This window comes from Furipterus horrens, unplaced genomic scaffold (assembly GCF_987537825.1).
Source record: "Furipterus horrens unplaced genomic scaffold, mFurHor1.1.pri manual_scaffold_4, whole genome shotgun sequence".
NCBI lineage: Eukaryota > Metazoa > Chordata > Mammalia > Chiroptera > Furipteridae > Furipterus > Furipterus horrens.
Genome location: NW_028327174.1, coordinates 90,695,758 through 90,721,274, shown reverse-complemented (window position 1 = coordinate 90,721,274; position 25,517 = coordinate 90,695,758). Strand labels below are relative to the sequence as shown.

Here is a 25,517-nt window from a genome sequence, read left to right as displayed (position 1 = left end):
TTACTACCAGAGCGGAGGTTCGCGTCTCCCCTCTCCGGAGCACATCTCGTCCCGACTCACCCTCCTCCCAGTCCACACCCTTACGGCGCCCTCGGCCCCCTGTCCCTCAAGACAGCAGGCGTGGGAGCCCCGGCCCCGCGCCTATCCCACCCGTGACCCCGCGCCTTCCTTCCTTCCTTCCTCCCTCCCCAGGACGGACGCACTTCCGGCGGATGTGGGGGGGAAACCCCGGAAACGGAAGTGAGTGGCGGGGCTGGCTGACGGTAACAGTGCTGAGAGGCTGTTCGCAGAGCAGGCAGAAAATGGTGAGTGAACCCCTGGCGACCCGAGTTCCCGGCGTGCTCGAGACCGTGGCCCGGCAGAACCAGGCCGCCGCCTCCAAGCCGGTCTCCCGTGACGGCGGCGGTGGCGGGAGGATGAGGCCGGCCTCAGGCGCCAGGATGTGTCGAGTCACGGGGTTGGGAGCTCGCGACTGTCGCGCGCACGGTGCTGCGGGGAAGGCCCCGCGTCAGCGCTTCGGTTTCATCCTGTTGCCTGTACTTCTGTTATTTCGGCTTGTGCCCTCCCGTCCCCAAGTTCCCCATCAGACCCCGACTCCTTCCTTAGAGTTGGCGCGGAGCTGGGAAGGACATAGCGAAAGTGCAGCCTTCTGTGGTGCGGCGTTGCTGACTTGACTTCTCCTGACAGGGAGAATCTTGGGGAGCCCAGAGGCCCCAGACTCGCCCACCCCTGACCCTCGGAACTGACCTCTTAGCAAACCCACTCTAGGTCGCAGTATTATCACTTAGCTTTACTCTGCAAACGTTTCTGGGAGCTTGTCTTATGCCAGATGTTGGAGGGGAGAAAAGACCACAATCGTTGCTTCCCTTTTGTCAGCATTGTTAGTGCATCTCTTAGAGCTCCTCTACCCCTTTCTGTTTCTCTCTCTTTAACTTAAGAGTTTTGATGTTTGGTAAAGACTGCTGAATCACCATCCTGATTCCAGTACTGCTGCTAAGCTATCCAGATCTAGAAAGCTTCATTTGGTAAACACTGCTGATCATTGTAAAGAGTGTTTATAAACATTCTCAAGTGTAATTAATGATAATTAACTTCTAATAGATTTGTTTACCTCTGCTGCTTTACGTATTACAAACATTAGGTACTAATCCTGATATTTTACAGAAGGTAATTGGGAAGATGATCGCAGTAGAACACATTAGAATTCCCTGTTTCTTTGTGCATAGAAGAAACGTTTGTTTCTGTCACTTTACAATGAAGCAATCTCCAAGGAGGAGAATGTTCATGCAGGAAAGCAACAAGGTATACATTTGGGAAGATGAGCAAACAGGGCCAGAGAGATTGTATGTGTTGATTACAGTCACATAGTGGGTTAGTGACAGACCACACTAGATTCCAGATCCTTTTCCCGATTGGCCATGATTTCTGTGTGTGCGCGTGGGGGTTGAAACCTCTTTTGTAGGTTCTTGAGTTCCAGACTAAAGACCTTGGACTTTATTCTGCAGACCAGACATTGATGAATCAGTGAAAGTTTTTTTTTTAAACAGTATTCGTGGGGGAGATTCTATATTTTTAGGAAAACTTCGATATGCAGAATTTGAAAATGGGAGAGTGTATAGGCATAAAACCTAGTAGAGTGCTATGGAAATTATCCAGGTGTGAGAGCCTGGACTAGGGTGGCAGGTTGAAGAAACCCTGGACAAGATAAAGTACCTGACCAAATAAAATATACAAATAATTTTAAAAATCAGTAAAAAAGCTAGTTTCTCATAATAGTTTCTCCTAGAGCAGAATAAGACTGATATCGAACTACCTGTAGCTGTTCTACATCTTTCTGAGGAATTGCCCACATACTGAACTTGAACACTAGTGATTTCAAGTCAGCATCTTGTGTTTCACCTGTTGTAACACTTACTACATTTTATTTGCTTGTCTAATCTATCTTCATCAGACTAAGCCCTGGACAGTAGACATGTGTCTTTGGCATCTAGCAGAGTATCTGCCATATAGTCGATGCTTAATAAGTATTTGAGGATTAAGTGTTTTATTGTACAATGCATAGGGTGACACTTTACCAGTACCAAGTGCACTGTGTCTGTTTTTGTTGGACACTATCCTGATTAGATAGTTATTTTTGTAAGCAGTACCCTTTTGTAAGAAAGTTTCTGAAATTCCTTCCTCTTTTAGCTTCTATGATCACTCTCTTCTAGCTATTCTTTATTAATCCCATTTCCTTGTGCTTCTTCCTTGTCCTGAAGGAATGATATTCCCCAAAAATCTGCCCTCACTTTTTTCATTCTGTGCTAATCATTCTGGTTTAGCTCAGTGGATTGAGCGTCGGCCTGCGAGCTAAGTGTCGCTGGTTCGATCTTCCAGTCAGGGTACATCAGAGAAGGAAAACTCTGACTCCAAAAAACCTCCGCTGCCTTGCGGCATACCTCTTCAGGGGAAAGGCTAAGGGAGTAAACCCCGACAGAAAATCCGGAGCCGGAGTCCCTAAGGCGGTTTGACGTCGTAGTCAACACCGGCAACTCCTGCGGCGCACCTGAAGCCAAGCTGTATCGACTCCGTCTTTCCCTTGGACCCTTCAGCTGCGAAGAGAGGGGGGGTCTGCTGCATGGGCAACAGCAGACCCTTCATATCACCCTGCCCAGGCTCTGTAGCTTCAGCTTCACTGGAGAGGACACCCCAGCGTCATCGCAAGATGTCGATTCAACACGGGAGGAGACAGATACCGTGTCACTCCCGAGTCGGACTGCACAGCCATTCTCGGCGGTGCAGATAGACTCTTAAGAAGCTACACCATCGTCTCTCGAGACGGACGGCTGCCGACGACGACGACGCTAATCATTCCAGCCTAAGGGAGGGATCTTTCCAGTGAAAGTAAATCTGATCATGTCATAACCCTTCAGAGGCTCTTTATCAATCTCAGAATAAAACTGAATTTCTTTGCATATTTAAGCCTTTTCATTTTGCCAGCCTTTCCTTCTGCCTTACTCACTTGATCATTTATATTTTTATACTGTTACTCATGTTTTTTTTTTCCCCTGGAATGCCTTTTAATCTAACAGCGTTCAGAAATGACTCAGGAATCCTTTCTACCCCAAGATTTGATGATATTCATTGTACCATGTGTGTCCCTCTAGGATAATGCTAAGTAAGGCTCATTGTGATTGTCTAGACTGGGCTCTTTGAGGGCAGAGACCTTAATATTTTTTCTCTAGTTCTTAAACTGTGACTTTTACATAGATGTTCAGTATGGTTGTTTGTTCGTTTTGTATTTAGTAGTATTCTTTATTTGTGTTGTAGAATACCAGAGGACTTGGATCTCAGCTAAAGGACAGCATTCCAGTTACTGAACTTTCAGCAAGTGGACCTTTTGAAAGTCATGATCTTCTTCGAAAAGGGTATATGGGAGTTTGTGATTTTGACTTTGTTATAATAAACTGTTTCTGGGAATTATTTTTCACGATATTCTTTATAAATATTTTGCTGGGCCCTAAATATATATATTTAAGTTGTGAGTTAGCAAGTAATATACCTTTGACTGGGAAAAGAGATGAGCAGAGGCTTCAATATTTTCTATACAAAAAAAGTGTCTTATCAGAGTAGGAGGTTCCCGTGACAGGGCATCCTCCCAGGAGATGTTACATAGTAGCATGATTTGGTAGGATTCTTCATTTTGCTATTGATAACTTGAAGAGCCATTTTATTTATTTATTTATTTATTTATTATTTTTGTGTGTTTTATTGATTATGCTGTTATAGTTGTCCCAATTTCTTTTCCCCTAGCAACCCCCCTCCCACCAGCAGTCCTCCACCCTTAGTCCATGTGTTGTGTATAAAGCTCTTCTCAACATCCCCCTGTCTATTCCCCACCCTCCTACCTTGATTCATAATTCCTGTACCATTTCCCTCCCTCTCCCCCTTTCTCCTCCCAGCTGCCCTCCCCCCACATGCTCCCCATTCCGATGATTCTGTTCCCACTCTAGTTATCTGCATAGTTTACCTTTATTTCATTCCCTAGCTTCTGTTGTTGATAGTTGTGATACTGTTTTCATTTTAATGTTCATAGTTTTTATATCCTTTTTCTTAAATAAGTCCCTTTAATATTTCATATAATAATGTCTTGGTGATGATGAACTCCTTCAGCTTTACTTTGGGAAGCATTTTATCTGCCCCTGCATTCTGAATGATAGCTTTGTTGGGTAGAGTAGTCTCAGTTGTAGGGCCTTGTGTTTCATCACTTTGAATATTTCCTACCAGTCCCTTCTTGCTGCAAAGTTTCTTTTGAGAAATCAGCTGACAGTCTTATAGGTATTCCTTTGTAAGTAATTCTCCTCTTCTCTCTTGCTGCTTTTGATTCTCTCTTTATCCTTAACCTTTGCCATTTTGATTATGATGTGTCTTGGTGTGGTCCTCCCTGGGTCTAGTTTGTTTGGGACTCTGCTTCCTGGAACCATAGTCCATATCCTTCCCCAAATTAGGGAAGTTTTCCTTCATTATTTTTTCACATAATTTTTCAATTTCTTGCTCTCCCTCTTCACCTTCCGGCAACCCTATGATTCAGATGTTGGCACGTTTATAGCTGTCCCAGAGGTTTCTAAGCTTCCTCATTTTTTCTAATTCTGATATCCTCTTTCTGTACTGGTTGACTGTTTGTTTCTTCATTATGTTCCAATTTGTTGATTTGAACCCTGGTTTCCTTTCCTTCACCACTTGTTTCATATAGATTTTCCTTCATTTTAGCCAGGATAGCCTTCATTCTCTGTGAGCATCTTAATCACCAATGCCTTAAACTATGCATCTGTTAAGTTGTCTATCTTCTCATCTGTTAAGCGTGCTATCTGCTTATTGCTTAGTTGTGCCACTGGGACCTTGATCTGCCCCCGCTTCTGGGTTGTACTTCTCTGTCTCCTCATCTTTCTGTGTTTGCCTCTGTGATTTGGGCAAGGGCTGTCGCACCTCTTACGTTGCAAGGGGCGGAGCCTTAGGGATTTGTCAGTATAGGGCGACTCGTTTCACCAGGCTGTGGCACTGTATGTGGGGGAGGGGTCAGAGAGGGAACAATGCCGCTTGCTCAGCCCTTGTGCCTTTTCCAGGCACCTCTCCCACAGCCTCTCTAGCTGTCGCCCTGCCTGTTGTTCCCAGAGTGGGTGGGTCTGTGGACATTCTAGGACCGTGGGGACCCTTTAAACAAGCAGACTCTGCTGAGAGAGTGGCAGTTTCTTACTCTGTCCCAACCCCCACTGGTTTGTACATTCAGAAGCAATGAGTCTTGATTTTCCCCGGTGCTGGGACCGTGATCTGCGGGGTCTGGCCAGGAGCTGGGAATGCCCCCCAGGTGTCCCTCCCGTCTTTTTAAAACATGTAACTGTGTTTTCTGCTGGACTGCCTTTGTAGCCGCCACCATGCCGCCCCGGCTTCACCCCGCCTCCCTGTCTGGATGAGTATTTCTTCTTTATATCTTTTGATGTTGGACTTCCATGCAGTTTGATTTTCTGGAACTGCTGGTTGTCTCTAGCTTTGAGGTAGTTGTATTCCTCCTCAGTTGTGGAGGGAGACCCAGCCTGTCTGTCTAGGCCTCCATCTTGGCCGGAAGTCAAGAGCCATTTTATTAACTCATTAACTATTGGGAGTGATTTAGTTTATTGGACTCTGGACTCACGCTGTCATTTTGACCCTGGTTGTTCTGAAATAAGGCTATTAATAGTATATATGTTTTGAGAAATAAATGAGTTAGTAGTATATGGAAAATACTTAGAGCAGTACGTGACATGAGTAAGCACTCAGTAGGTGTTAGCTGCTATTATCTTTTCTTTTCTAGCTTTAGCACACAGTTATAGTCCTTCCCTCATTTTCCTTTGTTTCTATATGTTCAGGTTTCGAGTTCTGGTACTAGTTCTTTTTCTTGGCAGGTGGCTTTTCTGCTTAATCAAATGACGATAAAGCCTTCCCCACCATGAATATTCTGTGTTTTAAATTTTTGAATTTTATATCTAATTTTAAGGTATTCAGATTGTACTCTAATAGAAACCATTCTGTTATAGACATAATGCCTCATTATTGTCTTTCCACTTAAAGATGCAATATATAGCTTTGGAATTAGAGATACTATTTGATTTATCATATAATCAAATTTATAAGGTAGCCAGTAACTAAGTCCTAATAATTTGTTATTTATTTATTTTCTCACTTCCTGGTTAGTCTGTAAGATTACCATGAACAGGACCATTTTAACATTTTACTTTTAGGATAATATTGTATGCAAAGAAATTACTCAGTAGATTATTATTGCATGATTACTAAGGTGTCTTTCAGCCCTCAAATCCTGTTTTGGATGATAAGATATTCATCTTTATATATCTAGTGTAATAAAGAGCAGTGGCCTGGTTTTGTGTATCATCTAACAGGACTTTTTATGTAGTACTTGTGTTCAGTAAATGTCAGACATCGTTCCACATGTGTTTATTAAAGGTACATTAAATATTGAATACACATTAGACCTGACCAGAAGAGGCTTAGATATTTTATATAATAAAAAGCATGTCATCAGAATAATAGTAATAAACATACTTTATTATATTTTTTTTAGGTATCAGGCATTATTTAACACTGAATTGAAGTCTTGGCCACCAGTATTTGTAATAAGTAAAATTACTATTTAGCATGTAGTAAATTTGACTTTTTAAAATTTGGCTGGGTAGTTACCTGAATTTTAATACATGTATCATTTCCTATCAGGATATAGTAGTTTCATCATCCCCCCAGAACTCCCTTGTGCCATTCCATTGTAGTTATACCTTTGATAGATGTAATTTTGAGCTTTAAGTATTGTGATATATAACCTCTTTTAAATGTTTATTTTCAGTTTTACTTGTGTGAAAAATGAACTTTTGCCTAGTCATCCTCTTGAATTATCAGAAAAAAATGTAAGTATCTTAACAATTTATTTTTGTCTGCTAGTAGAAAAATACTATTAATAAGACATTTGTGATTCATTTATTAAGACAATTCTGGCCCTGACTAGTGTGGCTCAGTGGGTCAGGTGTCATTCTGCAAACTGAAGAAACGATGGGTCGCCAGTTCGATTCCTCGTGGGGCTGTGTGCCTGGGTTACAGGTTCCCAGTTGGGAGTCAGCAAAAGGCAAATGATTGACCAGAAGCAAGGTCCCTGGTTGAGGATGAGCAAGAGGCAACTGATAGATATTCTTCTTGCTCATCGATGTTTCTGTCCCTCTCCTCTTCCCTCCCTTCCCCTCTCTAAAAAATAAATGAATAATATGTATATTTTTAAGACAGTTTTGGTGTAGAACATTTGACCATAAAGAATATGAGGCCTTATTTTCAATATCCTTGTAGAGTAGTTTTGAATTACCATACTGCTTCACTAAACTTCCCTCTCTACACATTCTTCACTGTCTTTTTAATGGGTATTTCTAAAGGTCAGTCCACCTCTCTGTTTCTCTCATAATATTGTTTTGTTTTATGACCACTTTTTATTTTATATTTTTCTCCTGCCATTTTTTTGTTGTTGTAGATCTCTTAAGTCCCTATCTTTAGCCTTGACCTCTTTCTCAAGTCTTGTTTCTCCAAGTTACAGAGGGACATATCAACTTACTAGGCACAGTAGGTACACAGATGAATATGGCATAATTCCCAACCTTAAGGGGCTGAAAATTTAAGAGGAGGAGAAGCAGTGGATAGGGGCTTCATAATATGCTTAGAGGGCCAGAGATGGACCAGCCACCTGTGCTAAGGGATTGTAGAAGGCTTCATAAAGGGGGTATTTGAATAGCTTTAGACCAGTGTTCTCTAGGTAAATAGATGGGGAAAGGTCATTACTAAAGAGTGTATAGCCTGTACAGATGTTCTTTAGACAATATAGAGGGTTTTAAAATTCACTTCTAGAGCAAGAAGATTTATTACTTGGGGAAGATGGTGCACTGAGCTGACCTATTCCATTTTCTTTTCCCTTTCTTCCTCTTTAGCGAGGGGAAAGATCTTCATAAGAAAGAACAGAACAAATAATGTGATGGTGAAATTGAAGTTCAAATGAGATGAGAAAATAAAAGGGCTCCTAGTTAAATTAAGGTGCATTCTGGTTTCATGCTAAGAAGTTGACTTAGGGAGGTTAAATATTTTTCAAAGATGAGGTTTACCATAGAAGGCATATAAGTTAGGTTTATGGAAGAAAAAACTGTTAAGGATAGCTCATTTTAATGAATAAGTAAAGTACATCACAGATGACAAAATAGGTCAAAGGACTAGGCCAGAATTAAAAAAACCACTTACACTGGAGAATATGAATCTTGAACTTTATTAATAATGAGATGTGGCTCAAGTCAAGGGAGAGTATACCTTTCATTTTCCTGAGTATTAATTTAGTCATTAGATATGGCGTATTGGTTTAGTTCTGAGCAATACATATTAAGAGAAACTTTTACAAATCTGAGTGAGACTGTCCAAAATGGTGAAGAGTGAAAATTTCGTAATCTTTTGAGACTCAGCTTACATCTACTGTCTCTATATTGTCTTGATCACTTACCCAGCTCATGGCAGTCTCTCCCTTGAAATTCTGTGGCACTTATTATCTATTATAGGTCTTTTAGCATGGGCTCTATAATTGAGCTACAGTATTTGTAGGTTTAAAGTCTTAGTGCTGTACTACTTACCAGCTAAGTAAACTTGGACAAGTGGCTTAATCTCTCTTTAAATCTTGGTTTTCTCATCAATAAAGTGGAGTTAGTAATAGCTCATCCCTCAGCATGCTGGCTTACAGTAGCTCTCTATGCTTGGAACTGCAGTGGTGATAGTGAAGATGACCATCATCTATTCCAGTGCTTCTCAAACTAGGGATGATTTTGCCTCCCCCCCCCCCCCCCCTCCCGGGGATGTTTAGTAATATCCAGTTGTCACAAGTGGGGAAAATTCTTTGGTACTGGCATTTGTTGGGTAGAGGCCAAGCATGCTCCTAAACATCCTACAATGCACAGGATGTTTTACACCCAACTGCAATGAATAATCGAAGAATTATTTGGCCCAAGATGTCATTAGTGCCAAGGATTGAGAAGCCCTGATCTATGTGTAATGTCTTCCCAACTACCTGTATAACATATGTACGGTCTATCTTCAGGGTAAACTTTCTTCTTTTTTGCTGTTTATCTCCATAGAGCCTAATTCTAATTTTGCATTTTACCAATAATTAGGCATATGTTGATTGGTAATTGCAGTTTGATATCACATTGCAAGGTGGATGTATTTATCAAAGTTTATAAATTGAATCTTTTTGCATAAAATTTTATTTAGTTATCATGAGGGTAACTCAATTAAAAAGAAACCCTTTAATTAGCACTTCATGTCGTATACTCATAATAAAATACTGCCAATTTTCCCTAAATGTGGACCAAAATTTGGACCATCTGTGAGAATCTTGCTGTTAAGCTAAAGTAATTAAAAACCATATCACTAGATATCTTACATTCATTCTTATGTATGTGTGGCCCCCAGGTCATGCCCTAAGTGGGTACTAATCTCTCATAGATTTTGATCAGTTACCCTTTTTATGGATGACTTAAAGAAAATCTTATGAAGAGTGTAATAAAAAAGTACAGAAGTTACTTTACCTCAGTAGATCAGACAGATCTATGTAGCCATCTGTTTGCTATCCTATTCTTAAGAGCCATTTTGGGAAGCTATATGTTTTCTAATCCATCAGTCAAGTTGATTCATTTTGCCTGAAATACATTAAATTGTGATAAAGGTTTTTTAGAAGTAATAAAAGTATGATTTCAGAAAAAAATATAGATTGTTCAGAGTTTTGGAGCTTAAACATTGTAGTTTAAGAAGGAGGTATAATGGATCTGATTCTTTATGCAATCTTTTGAGATATACACTTTTATACTTAAAAATTCACTATTTTTGTCACTGTAATGTTTTTGGATCTCATGTTATTTATACCTTTACTTTGCTCTACCAGTTTTGCAGTAATTACAATCATCAGTGCTGAAATGTGACTATGCTTTGTGAATATACTTTTGCAATGCGAAAAATACTCCTTAATTTATTAGTTTCATAAATCCAAAAATTTGTTAAAATTAGTAAAAGTACTTTGTTTTTATTTCAGTTATGGATATTAAAATTCTTCATCTAAATATTGTATTACATGTGTATTAGTGCTAACTGTTCTGAATGCAGAATGTTGAGTGTAGCATTTAAAATTACTGTTTTGTAGTTCCAGCTTAACCAAGATAAAATGAATTTTTCCACGCTGAGAAACATCCAGGGTCTGTTTGCTCCACTAAAATTGCAAATGGAATTGAAGGCAGTGCAACAGGTGAGTATAGTATGTCAGGTATGTATGCATCCCGTGTGTGTGTTGATACCAATTGAAAATATTCTTCTATTTAATAATAGCTGTACAAACCTGATGTTATCCCTTACAACCTATTCTACTTTCCCCCTTTAGGATATGACCTCGATTCCCATTTTATAGGGTTGGCAAAAAAGTCCATTTAGTTTTCTCCATAAAATAAAAGACATATTTTTCATTTTCACCAATAACTATTGATCTAGATATTTTGAGTATGTCAGCTATCTCCTGCTGTTGGCTTCTAGTGGGTAGAGGCCAGGGGTGCTGCTAATCATCTCCCCTCCCCTCTCCTCCCCTCCCCTCCCTTCTACTCCTCTCTTCTTTAATACCAGATACCAGATACCAGGTTTGTTAGTAAGCACCCATTTCTGATCTCTCCTCGTCCTCTTTACTTCCTATCTCTATTCCTATGACTTTAGTTATCATTGAGCTATAAACCTATAGGCTTCTCCAACTGGGAGTTCTGCAAGCACGTTTTACCCAAGTACAGAATAACTAGTTGTTTTTCACATACTCCTTATCATGTATAAACGGAGTTTTTTCTAAGGTAGAAATTGGAACATTAGCCTTGGTTATCTCATCTAGCATCTCATCCCCCACCCACACCCTCCAACATCCAGCCAGTTTTGACTTTTTTTTACCATTGTGACTACATGGGTTCTGACCCCAACTGCACATCATCTAGATTACTGCAACACCCACCCCTGCTGCCTGCCACTCTATGAACACACTCTAGCCACATAATTTCGTAAAATGCAAATTTGATCATGTCACTCCCCCCATTTTGCCCTCAAAGTAAAACTTACCTCCTTAACATGGCTCTGGTCATAAATTGCCTTCTTGCTCTTCACCGTGCTCCATTGCTTCCTCAGCTACTTGTAGTGTCCTGACTAATTTTATTCTCTCCTTTTGGCTTTTGTACATGTTCTTCTTACTACTGTGAATTCTTTCTCTCACTTGGCTAAAATTGTGGTTTTTTTCAGTAAATTCTATTAAGGTCATCACTGAGTCATTCTGGAAGCTGTCTTAGAACTTTTTTCCAAGGATAAAGCCTTAAAAGAGCATGCATGGCTTTACATCAGAATAACCTGAATATGATTCTTAGCTCCACCATCTACTAGTCTTAACTTAAATACATTAGAGACCTTTCTGAGCCTCAGATCGTTTGATTGTAATGTGAAATGGAGGTAGCAGTGAGAATGCTGTGGGGTTATTAGGATTATTCTGCAGACTAAATGAAATACATACTTTTGTACAAAATTGTTAGCTTCCTTTTTTATGCTCCTACTATTTAAGATTCCAGCTGTACATTGTTCATATCTTGGGCCTAAGCTTTTGCTCCCATGTAATCCAAAAATTTTTGTCTAGAATTGTGGCCCTTTTCTTCTGATTCTTGTATTGCAGTTCTTGCTCATCGGAATATATAACCACTGCCTCCTCATTCCTGCTTCTGAGGCTTCCTCAGGGCTATATCTTGGTCATACTGTACCTACCATCCCTCTTACTGTCTGGTTTAGTGTACAGGCAGCTTTCTGTTTCTATACCACCTCGTGCCCACTTTTCAGTTTCAGTTTTGACAACCTAGAGAAATGTTTTTCATGCCACAAAGATTTAGGTAACTCTATAGGCCATTAGTAATTAAAAATACTTCTAGTATATTCATTTATTTGGTGGGGAAAAAATAACTGCTCCCTTTGATTCTAAAGTTATTATTACTTTAATAATAGTATCATTTAGTTATTGATCACTTATTACCCTTGGTATTTTTTTGGCAATATCCAAATTGTCTGCATTGATTGAAATTATAACTGCCAGACAAATAACAAAGAGCAGAAAAAGTGCATTGAGAGCCAACTATGTGCCAGTAACTATACTATATACATACCTTACACCACACTATACTACAGGTTTGAGAGGGAGGTGGTATACTCCTGTTTCACAGATGAGAAAACTGAGGATGAGACAGATGAGGTAACTTATGCAAAGCCCTAGGGATTGGTGAGTAGTAGAATCAGAATTGGAATCCAGATCTCTCTGACTCCATGCCCTTGCCTTCTCAACTATACGTAGGTACCAGTCTGTTGATATACTTACTTAATACTTGAAAAAAGTAGACAACACTCATTCAAAATGGTATTGTGTTTTCTAAAGGCCCTGCAAATGAGTTTGATCTTAGTTCCGGTTACCATTACTGTTTGAAAGTGTCGTAACTTACTTTGGTACTGTGAGCAATACAAAACAACATACAAAATGAAGTAATCAGTTTACTAAGGAGAATAATGGTCTCACTGCGTTGGAATTTCTTCAGGAATTTGATCATCCCACATTTATTAGAAACTAGGCATAGTGTTAAGCTCTGGGATTTTGTGTTTTTTATCAGATGGTATGTGCTGTGGTTTTCCTGGATGGAAGCAAAGCCTCCAAATATGTGTAAACCTGATAGGATTATTAAGTGTTAATAAAAGTACAATTTCAGTGTCTTCACATACTTTAAGTAAAGTTCTGAGGAATTTTTAAAAACTTGATTTGGGTCTAAAATATAAACTTTTTTTTCTCCCCACTGGTTAAATTGAACATTTTATTTAGTTTTGGGGATTTTACAAATAAAGAGTGAAGAACACGAAGTTAGATTATACATCTTTTCCCCTTCGTTTTTTCTAATCTTACCCTTTCATACTTTTTCCAAAGGTTCAGCGTCTTCCATTTCTTCCAAGCTCAAATCTTTCCCTGGATATTTTGAGGGGTAATGACGAGACTATTGGATTTGAAGATATTCTTAATGGTAAGTGTCAGCACCTTTTTCTGGAACTCTTAATAGTGTACAAGGCAACAGCAGCAAATAAAACCCACAGCATTCTTGTCCTCATGAGGCTGACTGCTGAATGGCTTCATTTGTTTTACTCACTGCAGTGAGATAAAATTTAATGGTAATAACTTTTTTAACTGGTTATAAAAGCAAAACTTCTTTTGTGGAGTTCTGAGGTTATAGCCACATTTATCTCATGTCCAGAGGATAAAGTCTGATATGTGAGTCTAATATAATATGCTTAAGGTCATTTAAACAATGATTGTTGTTTCAGTATTTACAACATTTATGGGCTATGACTAGTTTTTAAAACAACTACAAAAAATAAGATAAAAGTTTTCTTTAAAAAAAAATCTGCCTCCCCCAAATAATTTTTGTGCTTCTATAGATGGTGAGTAGGGAAGAAGAATCTGTCATCCTTAACAGAACTCCTTGAGTAATTGTATTATGTATGAGATAACATGACTTAAGTAAGAACAGTACATGCACCCTCTATTAATAATAATAGCATCTTATTTTTTTCTGGTTCTGAGGAAGATAAACAAATATAATTCTGTTCAGTATTGTCTCTGCTCATTATGCCCCAGCAATTCAGGAGAAACATAAAACCCAACAGGACTAAATTATATTAATTTGCTTGGCTACTCATGTCTGGTAAGGAAATGCTGTGGCCACAACAGAAGTCTAGTGAGCCTCCTCTTTGAAAATCTTCCCTGGGGGAGCTTTTTCAATGCAGGAAAACCTGGAATTCCTAAGCTTTGACATTGAACTTAGACCTCATTTAGAATTAGTAAGGTGATAGTTCTTATCTTTTAATTAGTTTTAAAAATGCATTCATTTAAAAATCAGCTTCTGCGATTCTGTGTAAAGAAAGGGAGTGGAACTTATTGAGCATTTATTCAGTCAGTCAAATATTTATTATGTGTCCTGCTCTAGGCTAGGCTCTGAATATACAGTTGTGAGAAACATTGCTTTCTAATGGGGTAGGTAAACATTAAACAGATAAAACACAAAAATTATACATTTCGATTACGTTCTAGGAATAAAAAGGATAGGGATAGAGTTTGTTATTAGGTAGAAGAGGCAGGCATCTCTGGATCTATGACACATAGTTAATCCTTAAAAGATATTTGAGTTAGTTGACGTAGAAGAGAGAAGAATATGTCAGGCAGAAGAAGCAGTATGTTCAGGGTCTCCTACCTGAGAAGAGCTGAAGTACTCTTGAAGGGCTTAAGATGCTTATCCTACTATAAGCTAACAAGTTATCCTGACGTGGTGTCATGGATATTGGCAGAAGACACGACTCCTAGAGACAAAGAACAGTTTATTACAGCAATAGCAGTAGCCAGAGTATCAGCTTTTCTGTTGGTTTCCTGAGTCCCAGGTCCCACAAGGCAGCAAGAAGAGGGTGAGGTGCCTGCATATATCCTGTATTCTGTTACAGGAAGAACCCCAGCCCAGGTTAGGGCACCTGAATCTTTATTATAGGCAATCAGCCTGCCTGGTCTCTGTTTCAGGGGAGACACAGTCTCTGTCTTCTGAGGCTATTTACTTTAGAAATGGCATTGGAAAGAGTCTAGAACAAAGGCAAGCAGTACATCTGCATCTAAGACTTACAAATCATGAGAGACCCATAGAGAACTGTCTCCCAACACATATGAATGTGTTAAGAAGGCCCATGTGGCTGGTGTGTTTTGAAAAAAGTGGAGAGTGGAATAAGATGAGGCAAAGCTAGGAGGAGCCAGAGCTTTGTAGTAGTTCATTCAGAATGCATTGGAAAGCCATTGAATGGATTTAAGCAATGACATAATATAATTTCACTTTTAAAAAGTTCACTATCTTGTGGACATCTTTTTATATTCATTTCTTGCATCTCTCTAAGGTAATTATGAGCTGGAAAAATCCCAATTAGGTAGGTGATTTTTGTCAGGATGAGACCGCTGCATGGCACTTGGGTAATTTCCCTTGTCACTGCGTAATATATGGGCAGTTTATGGCTTTACCCAAGGGCCTTGCCTTACCTATTCCTTCTGCTTGGAATATTTCTCAGATCCCAGTTTAATGTCACTGCTTTGGAGAGGTGTTCCTTTACTACCCAGTCTAAAGTAGTCCTCATTCACTGTCACCTCGCTTTAATTCTTTGCATAGCCATTATGTGGTATTTTTCTTCTTTTTTTCTTGTTTCAACTTAAATACAAACTTTGTGAGGTCTTGAGCCTTTGTCTCTTGGCTCTTGCGTCCTCAGTGCCTCATGGAGTGCCTGATCCCTAGTGAGTGTTGGAAGCTCTTGCTCATCACATTCTCCTCATCATCTTTGGCCCATGAGGAATTTTTATGTCTATTATGAGGGAGTTGTTTGTTAATTTGAACTCTATATGAGGAATGTTAAACTTTGATGGAAATCTGTAAATTTCTTCAGTTTATGTTTTGTAACTTGTTGGAGGGGGATGAGGGTTCTGTTCACACGTCTGTGAAGTGCTTGGCCTTGGCCAAGAACAATCTACATTTTACAAGGAAGGGGAAGGGAAGGGCATGTGAAGAGGGCACTAGTAAAGTAAAAAATGAACTCTTTCTTAATACTGAAAGGGTCCTTCTGTTCGCTGCATGCAGTCCTCACTTTAAGAAGAGTAACTGAGACTGAGCCAGGGGCTGGGGCCTTCCCGGGAGACTCACAGTGGGTTCGTGACAGAGCAGGTGCTAGGACTGTGGACCAGTGCCTTGCCTATGTAGTATGTTGTCTTCTGGGGCAAGTGATTTATTTAACAAGTACATATTTTATTAAAGTCAAAAGCTTGAAAACAGCAGAATTTAAAAGAAATTGTTATCTAAAAGAATATATTCTTTTTTTAAAAACTTAAAATATAGCCCAAACTCAAGTCCTCCATGATTACCCTAGACCCATTTCTTACCCTCATTTCCTGGTTACCTGCTGTTAGTGTATGTCTTCCTGTGTGTCTTCAAATGAACATAAATAGTCAGAAAATATTTGGCATTGTTTAATGTTTATTTTTTAACACATTGGTATCATACTGTGTATCTTACAGTAAGCATGATATATCAGTATATTTATTGATGGATGCTTGTATTTTTCTCACTTATTAACACAAAACAGGGCTGTAGCAATCATCTTTGCCTGTTCTGTCTACTCATGTTCAGACATTTAAGTGTAGATTTTGAATGTCTGTTCTATACATAGCAGTTTACTAGTAACTGTAGCAGTATCAGTTGTTGCTGAGGCTTTGTTGTGTGACAAAGTGTGGAGAGTATAGTATCAACGGTAATCTCCATTCTCTTAGGAGATTCAGTGAGGAACATCCGGATTGATCAGTTACTCTTAGTAATCATTTTAATGTGAATGGATATATGTTTTTAAATTGTTTCTAGTCCTATGTTGAATAGGAGGAAAAACAAAAAGTTTGTCTCTAGGAAGCTTACCCTTGGTATTAATATTAAAAGCTCTTTTAGGTGTATTATCATAGTTAAAATTTTTGTCTGACTCATCCATAAAAACAACAAGAGTGAAGATTGTTAAGGCATTCTTACTCTATAATTCTGATTTATGCTTGTATGTATGTTTGTGTATGTAACAGAACACAAAACAATAGATATTCTAAAGCTACTTTAGAATTATGTTTAGATATGAAACGTTTTTGCTATTTAGATTAAGGTTTGCCTCATCTCTTAGAGCTTGTTCCTAGAGTCATTGGAAGCTCCTTATTTCACCCTCCATTTTGAATGAGAGCTTTGCTGGGTATAGTATTCTAGGTTGTAGGCCTTTGTTTTTCATTGCTTGGAATACTTTTTGCCATTCCCTTCTGGCTTGTAGTGTTTCTGCTGAGAAATCTGATGATAGCCTTATTGGAGTACCCTTGTATGTTATTAGTTGTTTTTCTCTTGCTGCTTTTAGGATCCTCTCTTTGTCTTTGAATGTTGCCATTTTAATTATGATGTGTCTTGAGGTGGGCCTGTTGGGGTTCATCTTCATTGGGACCCTCTGTGCTTCCTGGACTTGCGTGACTCTTTCTCTCGTCATGTTAGGAAAGTTTTCTGTCATTAGTTTTTCAAAGAGGTTTTCTATCCCTTGCTCTTCTTCTTCTCCTTCTGGAATTCCTATGATACGGATATTATTACGTTTCATGTTGTCCTGCAGCTGTCTTAGAACCTCTTCAGTCTTGTTCAGTCTTTTTTCATTTTGTTGCATTGTCTGGGAGTTTTTGTGTAGGTTGTCCTCCAGCTCGCTGATCCGATCTTCTGCTTCCTCTAGCCTGCTTTTAATTCCTTCTACTGTGTTCTTCAATTCAGAGATCGTATTTTTCATTTCCTCCTGGCTCTTATTGATAGCTTCTATGTCCTTTTTCATGCTCACGTAATTTTCTGTGAGTTCCTTGTAGTTTTTCTGGAGTTCTTTGAAGTTTCCGCTGAGCTCATTCAGCTTCTCCATAATCCATGTTTTGAATTCCATATCTGATAGTTCGCTCCCCTCTATTTCATTTAGCACTCTTTCTGGGGATTCTACCTTTCCTTTTGATGGGAGGTTGTTTCTCTGTCTCCCCATTTTTTTGACTCCTATTGTTTGTTGGTGCTTCTTGGAATGATCTGCACTTCCTGGATCTGCCTCTGGTGGCGTCAGATCATGTACCAGTCTGGCCCTAGGCAGCCTGTTGGAGACTTCCAGGGATCTACTGTTGTTGTCTGTCTTCTTTGATTGTTAATCTATTCAATCTGTGATTAGCTGTCAGGCTTAAGGACTGTGGGTGTGGCAGCTTAATTCCTGCAGGCAGGGCTTTTGCTTCCCCTCAGGCTGACGCCACTTGGAGGGGAATGGTCTACCCGCAGTACTGGGGATGAGTCAGCACTGGGACCCAGTCAGCTGCTCCTCCAGTTCTCCCCTCAAAGCCACCGTGCCAAATTCTCCCCAAGTGTCTCCAGTCCTCTCTGCCTTCCCTCTGCTTGAGCCCAGGGTAAGTGGTGGCCAAAATATTTTCGTATGTGATCCACTTAAGAGCTCTTTTTCTCCTGCTGTTTCTCTCCGGCTAGCAAGAAAGCCTGTGGCTTTTCGCTTTTCACAGCTGATACTATTTTACTTTCCACTCTGTCGCTGTAGGCTGGGAAGCCCAGCTGGGGGTTTAGACCCTGCCCTTCTCAGGGGGAATCCCCGGCTGCTGAGCTGTTTCTCAGTCCCTTCAGCAGCCACCCGTGTGAGCCCAGCCAGCCCTTCCGCGTCTCCGCACTCCCTACTGGTCACGTTGTGATGTAGCGGCCTTTTCTGTCTCTCCATGGTTATAAGACTTCTTTCCAGCTAGTGTTCCGTTGGTTATTCCAGATGATTTCTCCAAAATTAAGTTGTAAATCCAGACTGGTCCTGGGAGGAGGTTAGTGTAGCTTCCACTTACTCCTCCGCCATCTTGGATCCTCCCTAGAGTCATTGGGAAGTCAAAAAGATTCCTTGGCCCCTTTGTAGTCAGTTCCCCTACCCTTGGCCCCAGGCAACACTACTGTTTTCTGTCACTTGAGATTAGTTTTGCTTATTCTAGATTTTCATGTGAGTGGAATCATTGAATTTATCTTGTTTTGAGAATCTTTAATATGTGTTTCTGTTTGTTTTCAGACCCATCACAAAGTGAACTAATGGGAGAACCACACTTGATGGTGGAATATAAACTTGGTTTACTGTAATGCAGTGTGGTGATCATGGAAATGGAGGGGCTGCATCTTGTCTGTAGTCATCTTTTTATTATAATTGTATGTATACAATATTAAAAGTACTGACACATGAGAATAGTTGCCTAAATAGTATCTCATTATTTGAAATTGTTTGAGTCTTTGGTTCATGGCTACGTGACAGTCGAAAGCACTAGAAATGATTTTAAAACTCCTGATTTATATTAAAAGAGTAGCCTTCCATGTCTTTAAAAAGTTGTTGCTAATGAATAGTATGCTAGTGGATTCTAGTTCAACCTATATTCTAGGTATTCTATAAATTGAATATTGAATAACCATTATCAGTATTTGAGTCTGCAATCTTCATAGTAGCCTCAAATCTTTCAGAGTACATCTGTAAATGATTTCTGTGGTAACACTTCAAATTAAGCACAAAATCAAATATTTATATTTAACCTTGTTTCAGTATAGTCCATTAGTACTCATAAGAATAATATTTGCTTTATTGAAGCTACTTTAGAATTACAGCTGTTTTTGTCTTTCAGGTTGCAAAGTGTAAATTCAGTGGATTTGATTTTAGTCTTGTCTTTAAAGTGAAAAATAAAATAAAGCAACCAATAGATTGGTGTTGTAATGCATAGATTTATATATCACAAAATGCTTAAATAAAAAACAGAACATTCATGTATATACACACTGTTTCCATGAACAGATTACATTGCTATTTATTTAAAAGTAAATCTTCATTATGGTTCTTTGTTATAAGGTGTGTAAAATTTAAAGATTTTTAGATTTAATTAGAGAATGGGTCATCTCTCACTAGTTAAAAAACATTTTAGCTCTGGCTGGTGTGGCTCTGTTGGAGTGTTGTCCTAAAAGGTTGAGGGTTTGATCCCCAGTCTGGTCACATACCCAGGTTACAGGTTTGATTCCCAGTTGGGGCAAGTATGGCAGGGAACCGTTGATGTTTCCCTCTCACATCTATATTTTTTTCTCTCTCTCTTTCTCTCTCTCTGACCCCCTTCCTCTTTCTCTAAAAAAGAAAATCAAGAAAGCATTAAATTTTTTCTTAATTTTTATTATTAATTTTTAAATATATTTTTGATAGGGGTTAATATCCAAAGTATATAAATTACTAATACAATTCAACAACAACAGCAAAATGACCCAACTGAAAAATGGGCAGAGGATCTGGATATTTTTCCACAGAAGACATATAGATGACCAGCAGACACATGAAAAGATGTTCAATATCACAAATTATTAGGGAAATGTAAATCAAAACCACAATGAGGTGTTACCTACCTCACATTCTTGTGCATTCATATGTCCCCAGAAACATCTTTATTGAGTAAGTCACTGATTTTTGCAACTGAAGGCAGTATTGCCCTACCCCTCTGGGGATGTGGGGACATTTGACAATGTTTTGAAGATATTTCTGGTTGTCACAGTTAGGGAGGACTGCTACTGACATATAGTGGGTAGGAGCCAGGGATGCTACTAAACATCCTACATCATATAGGACGTGGATTTACGGTCATGTAAAGAATTGAAAGGACTAAAGGAAAATGATGTAAAATACTCCTAATTTATATTAAAACAATAGCCTTCTGTGTCCTAAAAAAGGTTACCACTGAATATTACGTAACTGTTTGCACCCAAGAATCATTTGGTTCAAAATGTCAGTAGTGCCAGGGTTGACAAGACTTGAGATAAACTACTGACACATTTTAACTGTTCCTGACTGTTGAGATTAAGTGTAAACCTGTATTTGCCAACACAATATTTGTCAACCCATTTTACACTTATGAGGAAATAGAGAAATAATGAAGATACAAATTGTTTCTAGACAACTAATGAAGTTGGAAATGCCCTCTTATTTCTAGGAATAGTAGGTACCCTTCTTGACCAGGAGAGGGTGCTATGAAATTATGACATAGTTTAAATGGAAAAGCTGATGCTTTTAAACAGAAATTAGTAATCATGATTAGCTTTTACTTGCTGAAGGTCTTTTTGCTTCCTATTGCTCTCCTTTTTTCACCTTCTTTCTATTCTTACCAGTGATCCCCATCCTGGAAGAATGTAAAATCACCTGGGAATCTTGTGAAGAAACTGGTGTCGTGGTCTGAGGGGATAATTTTTAAAAATTTTCAATAGGACTACTGTGAAATTAGTCCCAGTAAGTGTACTTTTGAAAAGCTCTCCAGGGTCAAGAACCTTTGATTTACATGCTACTTTCTTTTTGTCTTTATATTAGTGACATTCTTTAACATCAGTTAATTTTTCTGGTATATATACCTCAGTGCCGAAAAGTTTACTGATGGTTCTTAACGTCTGCAATCTGCAGTGTTTGTCTTGGGTTATTGGAAGGCTTACTTTTGGAGAGATGGATTGATTTTAACTCAAGACTTAGATTACCTTTTTTTTAAAGATTTTATTCACTTATTTTCAGAGAGAGGGGAAAGGAAGGAGAAAGAGGAAGAGAAACATCAATGTGTGGTTGCCTCATGCACGCCCCCAACTGAGGACTTGGCCCACAACCCAGGCATATGCCCTGATGGGAATCAAACTGGCCACCCTTTGGTTCACAGGTCAGCCCTCAATCCACTGAGCCACACCAGCCGGGGCTCACCTACTTTTTATTTTGAAAAAATTCAAATCTACAGGATTTGAGGAATTACTCAGGTTTCTTCGAAAAAGTTGCAAGTCTCTGAGTTACTTGCATAGGTGACAAATATTCAATTAGGCATTTTTTTCTTTTAGATTCTATGATTTTATTGAAGAATTAGTTTAGTATTTTCTTTGTCTCTGTTTTGCTTGTAAAATATCTTTGGATTCAAGAGGAATTTATAGGTTGGTGGCTGATTAAAGTCATTTTATTAACACCAAGATGATAAAATTTACAGTAAGAGACATATATAACCAGTTAGGGTGCCAACCTAATTCTATATCAAATGAGCCTTTTAATCTGGAAATGTTTGGAGTGTGGCAAAAAATTTAGCACTAGTTGGCACACCATGTGGTTCTTCCACTAAACACATCTTTACTCCTACCCTCTGCAAAATATAAATATAGCCTTATCATTTTTCATTAGTTTTGCCCTTTGCAGTAGATGTTATCTTCTTTCAGGAGTACACTTAAGTATGATCCAGTGTTCTTGCATTTGTTATTGCTTTGAATGCAGACATTCAAGAATGTGAAAAATGACCTGAACAAGTAGATTACTTCGAAAAGTGGAAAGACCTTATAGTGTATAATCGTACACTGAAATGTACAATTGGTTTAAGAAATTTTTTTTCAAACACATGAAATCTAAGTATAAATTTTGACTTACTCTTTCATTAGAGCAAAACAAAAAATACTATGACCCTTCATTGGATGTATTTAGCTCATGATCTCAAAATTGAAATCCAGGTTCCTCCATGTACAACAAATGCTTAATTAAGAATCTGTAATTTTAGTTTGTCTTATTACAGATCCTTAAATTATATTAAAGAATGAGAACAGCCTTGACCAGTGTGTGCTCAGTTGTTTGGGCTTTGTTTTGCAAACTGAAAAGTTGCTGGTTCAATTCCCGGTCAGGGCACATGTCTGGGTTGCAGGTTTGGTCCCTGTTCAGGGCACATGAGGGAGGCAACTGATCAGTGCTTCTCTTGCACATTGATGTTTCTCTCCCTCTCTCCCTACCCCTCTCTCTAAAAATAAATGAATAAAATCTTTAAAATAAAAAGAATGAGAACATGCTGTTAGTTGTTTTTTTTCCCCCCCTATAATGTTAGTGGGATTTTTTTTTTTTTCCCAATTGAAAAAAATGGAAAGGTTCTTAAAATGTGTTTTCTTTTAAAGATAAAAAATCCGGTTTTAAAAATTTACAGGTTGCTTATAGATCTTGAATTTTATTTCTGGAGCCAGTAGATGTGCTTTGTCAGTTGTACTCTGTCTTTTTAATGTCTTGACCTCGTGGAGACAGGAAAAGCTATGTAGTTCATCGCTGTGATGATGTAGTGGGTCACTGAAGGAACAGGTGGAATTCTGCTTTAACTTTGGCTAGGCTTAAGTTTGGACACATAGGTTGATTTTCATTCAAGACTTAACTCACCCTTTTTCTTTTTTGTATTACGTAGAAATCTTGTAAAACGTAAGCCATATTATATTTTCACCTTTTATTTTGTAAAATTTTAAACTTACAGAAAAACTGAAAAGACCAATACAAAGAACACCCAAAATAACCATGTAGTCTCATCAATTATCAACATCTTGTCTAATTTCCTCCTGAGTTGATTCAGATCATATTTTAGCAAGAAGTCTACAGAGGTGATGACATGGACTTCTTGCTACAACACATCAGGAGTCACAGGTGTGTCCCATTTATTGGTGTTGCTAAGTGTGGTCACTGGGTTAACAGGTGGTGGTCGCCAGAGCTTTCCATTGTAAGGTACAGTTGCCCTTTTGTAATTAGTATTTAATTTGTGAAGTAATAATTTGAGACCTTGTGTATGTCCTGTCCCCTAAGAACCTTGCACCCAGAGGTTTTAGGATCCATAAAAAATGTTCACCTCAATCATTTATAACATGGTTGTTGAGAACAGGGGAGGGCTGACAAAATGTGTTATTTCTTTATTTCTTCTACGTTTATTGGGTGACAAGTTTTTGTAAAGCCAGGTTTCCCCCCATTTCTCTTTTTTGAAGGTATCCTATGGGTTCATAGATTCTTAATCTTTTATAATGCATTTTTGTCATTGCTCTTTTCGATGCCCTAATACCTAGCTATTTTAATGAATACATAGCCCTTCAATTTGAAAATTAAATTACATTGGGGTTAAAGTGCTTTATTTAACTTTTGGCATTAATGGTATTCATGCTAAAAGTTAATGGTGTTTCACAGAATACTGAATATACTTATGATACTTTAGTTATCATAGTTACCATAATTATAGTTACCAGAGATATTATCACCAAAGAAATACTATTAGCTGTAGGGGAAATACTACTGACCTTAATACTACTGATGTTGTTTTGCCCAATAGCGTGAGAAGTCAGACATCAGGACAAGCAAGGGCAAGGGCAGCCCTAGCCTTACTACATTTCTCACCATGGTTTATTGTGAAAATTTAAGAGAAGACAAAGGGAACTGAAAAGGCATAAGAAGTGGCACATTGTTCTGTTTAAACTTATTACAGAAAATTTCAAACATCTAAAACGAGAAAAATTCAATATAATCTCATGTTTCTATCATCTGGCTCTCAGAATTTACTCATGGCCAATCTTATTTCATCTTCATTTTCACCCACTTTCCCTTCAATATCATTTTGAAAGGAATTCCAGACATTATTTCTGTGTGTAAATATTTCGTTTTATAAAGAAAGCTAACATAATCACAGTAATATCATGTCTAACTTAATAATTCCTTATTATTAAATGTCAGTATTCAGATTTCTGATGGTCCAATAAATGTCTTTTTTTTTCCCCAAGCTGTTTTGTTTTAATTGGTGCTTGCAGTGAGGATCTCTGAATGACACAGTAATTGGCTTCTGACAGTTGGTGTTAGGGGGAACATGTTCCTAGAGAATTGTGGGAATCCACAATTAGTTATCTGACTGAGGTAGGCTAGGCAGTGAAACCAGGTGGGAAAGCTAGTTGTCTTTGCAGCTGTCAAACAGCTCTCCCACCTGGTCATGTGAAATCACATGCCCAGTTCACAGCAAGGTTCTGAGCAACCAGAATATGAAAAAGTCGGAATGATGGGGCAGCTGCTTCTGCCTTAAGGCAAGTAAATAATGAGTTCAAATCTTCAAATCAATCTACAGAAGCCTAAAGACTGTCATTTCTTACAGATAATAGTATTCTACAAAAACAGAAAATCTGAGTCTTCAGAATTAGTACAGCTCTTGAAGTCCTTGCCCTACCAGATCCAATGTATGGAAATTGGACAGTGATTAGGACCCTGAGAATTGAATAAAGTGGGAATATGATTGCAAAAGGAAGAAGTTTCTTTACCTGGGGGAGGCAGTTGTTTGTTTTTTTTTCCCTAAAGACTTTTTTCACCTTAGAGGGTGTAGTTTACCAGAGAAAGCCAATTCCCCTCTTGCCACTTGCACTTTTATTTCCAAACCCAGTTAGTGTGAAGAGCCCGGCATGTTTCCCCTGAAGACCAAATCTGAAGAAATCTAACATGTAGAAAAAATTTGGGAACTTTGCCAATTTATATCCAAGAACTTCTGGAACATGTGAAGGAATAGATTTTGAATGTGCTTTTAGGATATGATGCCCTTTCACAAGATAATTCTAGATTTGTTGAATTCAAGAAGCTGAACGTGGTTTTAATAGTTTGCAAAATTAAATTCAACACAGGCCCACGTAAGTGAAGCCAAGGTGCCAAGGTCTTTAATATAGTGTAGAGTAGTGGTTCTCAGACTTTCTTGTGTGTTGGAATCGTAGGAGAGCTTTAAAAGACAGATTGCAGAGCCCCATCCCCAAACTTGAAAATTTGCATTTCTAACAAGTCCTCACTCATGGCGATGTGGCTAATCCAAAGGCCACACAGAACCCCTTGGTGTAAAGGGAGGAGAAGAAGACCTTCAAACACTGGAACTTTGGATTGGGGGGCTTGCCTATGTAAATTTCTATTAACTGGCCACCTGTCTTTCCCAAGACGAGCTAGGTAACTACACCTTTATC

The 25,517-nt window shown here is 38.7% G+C and overlaps 1 protein-coding gene across 1 annotated transcript; it reads left to right on the top strand.

Annotated features, from left to right (window-relative positions):
* Positions 1-212: 212 nt before the first annotated feature.
* On the top strand, positions 213-18,957 carry POMP (proteasome maturation protein). Its single transcript, XM_090273752.1, has 6 exons — positions 213-305; positions 3,310-3,407; positions 6,872-6,932; positions 10,235-10,336; positions 13,061-13,154; positions 18,787-18,957. Exons 1-6 carry the CDS (start codon positions 213-215, stop codon positions 18,852-18,854), a joined length of 516 nt encoding a protein of 171 aa, XP_090129878.1. The 3' UTR covers positions 18,855-18,957.
* Positions 18,958-25,517: the final 6,560 nt, after the last annotated feature.

Bases quoted from the DNA above. Each gene is read 5' to 3' on its own strand.
- POMP (XM_090273752.1), top strand. From the start codon at position 213: ATGTGGGGGGGAAACCCCGGAAACGGAAGTGAGTGGCGGGGCTGGCTG. The intron at 306-3,309 runs GTGAGTGAACCC...TTTGTGTTGTAG, and splicing joins CGCAGAGCAGGCAGAAAATG to AATACCAGAGGACTTGGATC. The intron at 10,337-13,060 runs GTGAGTATAGTA...CTTTTTCCAAAG, and splicing joins AATTGAAGGCAGTGCAACAG to GTTCAGCGTCTTCCATTTCT.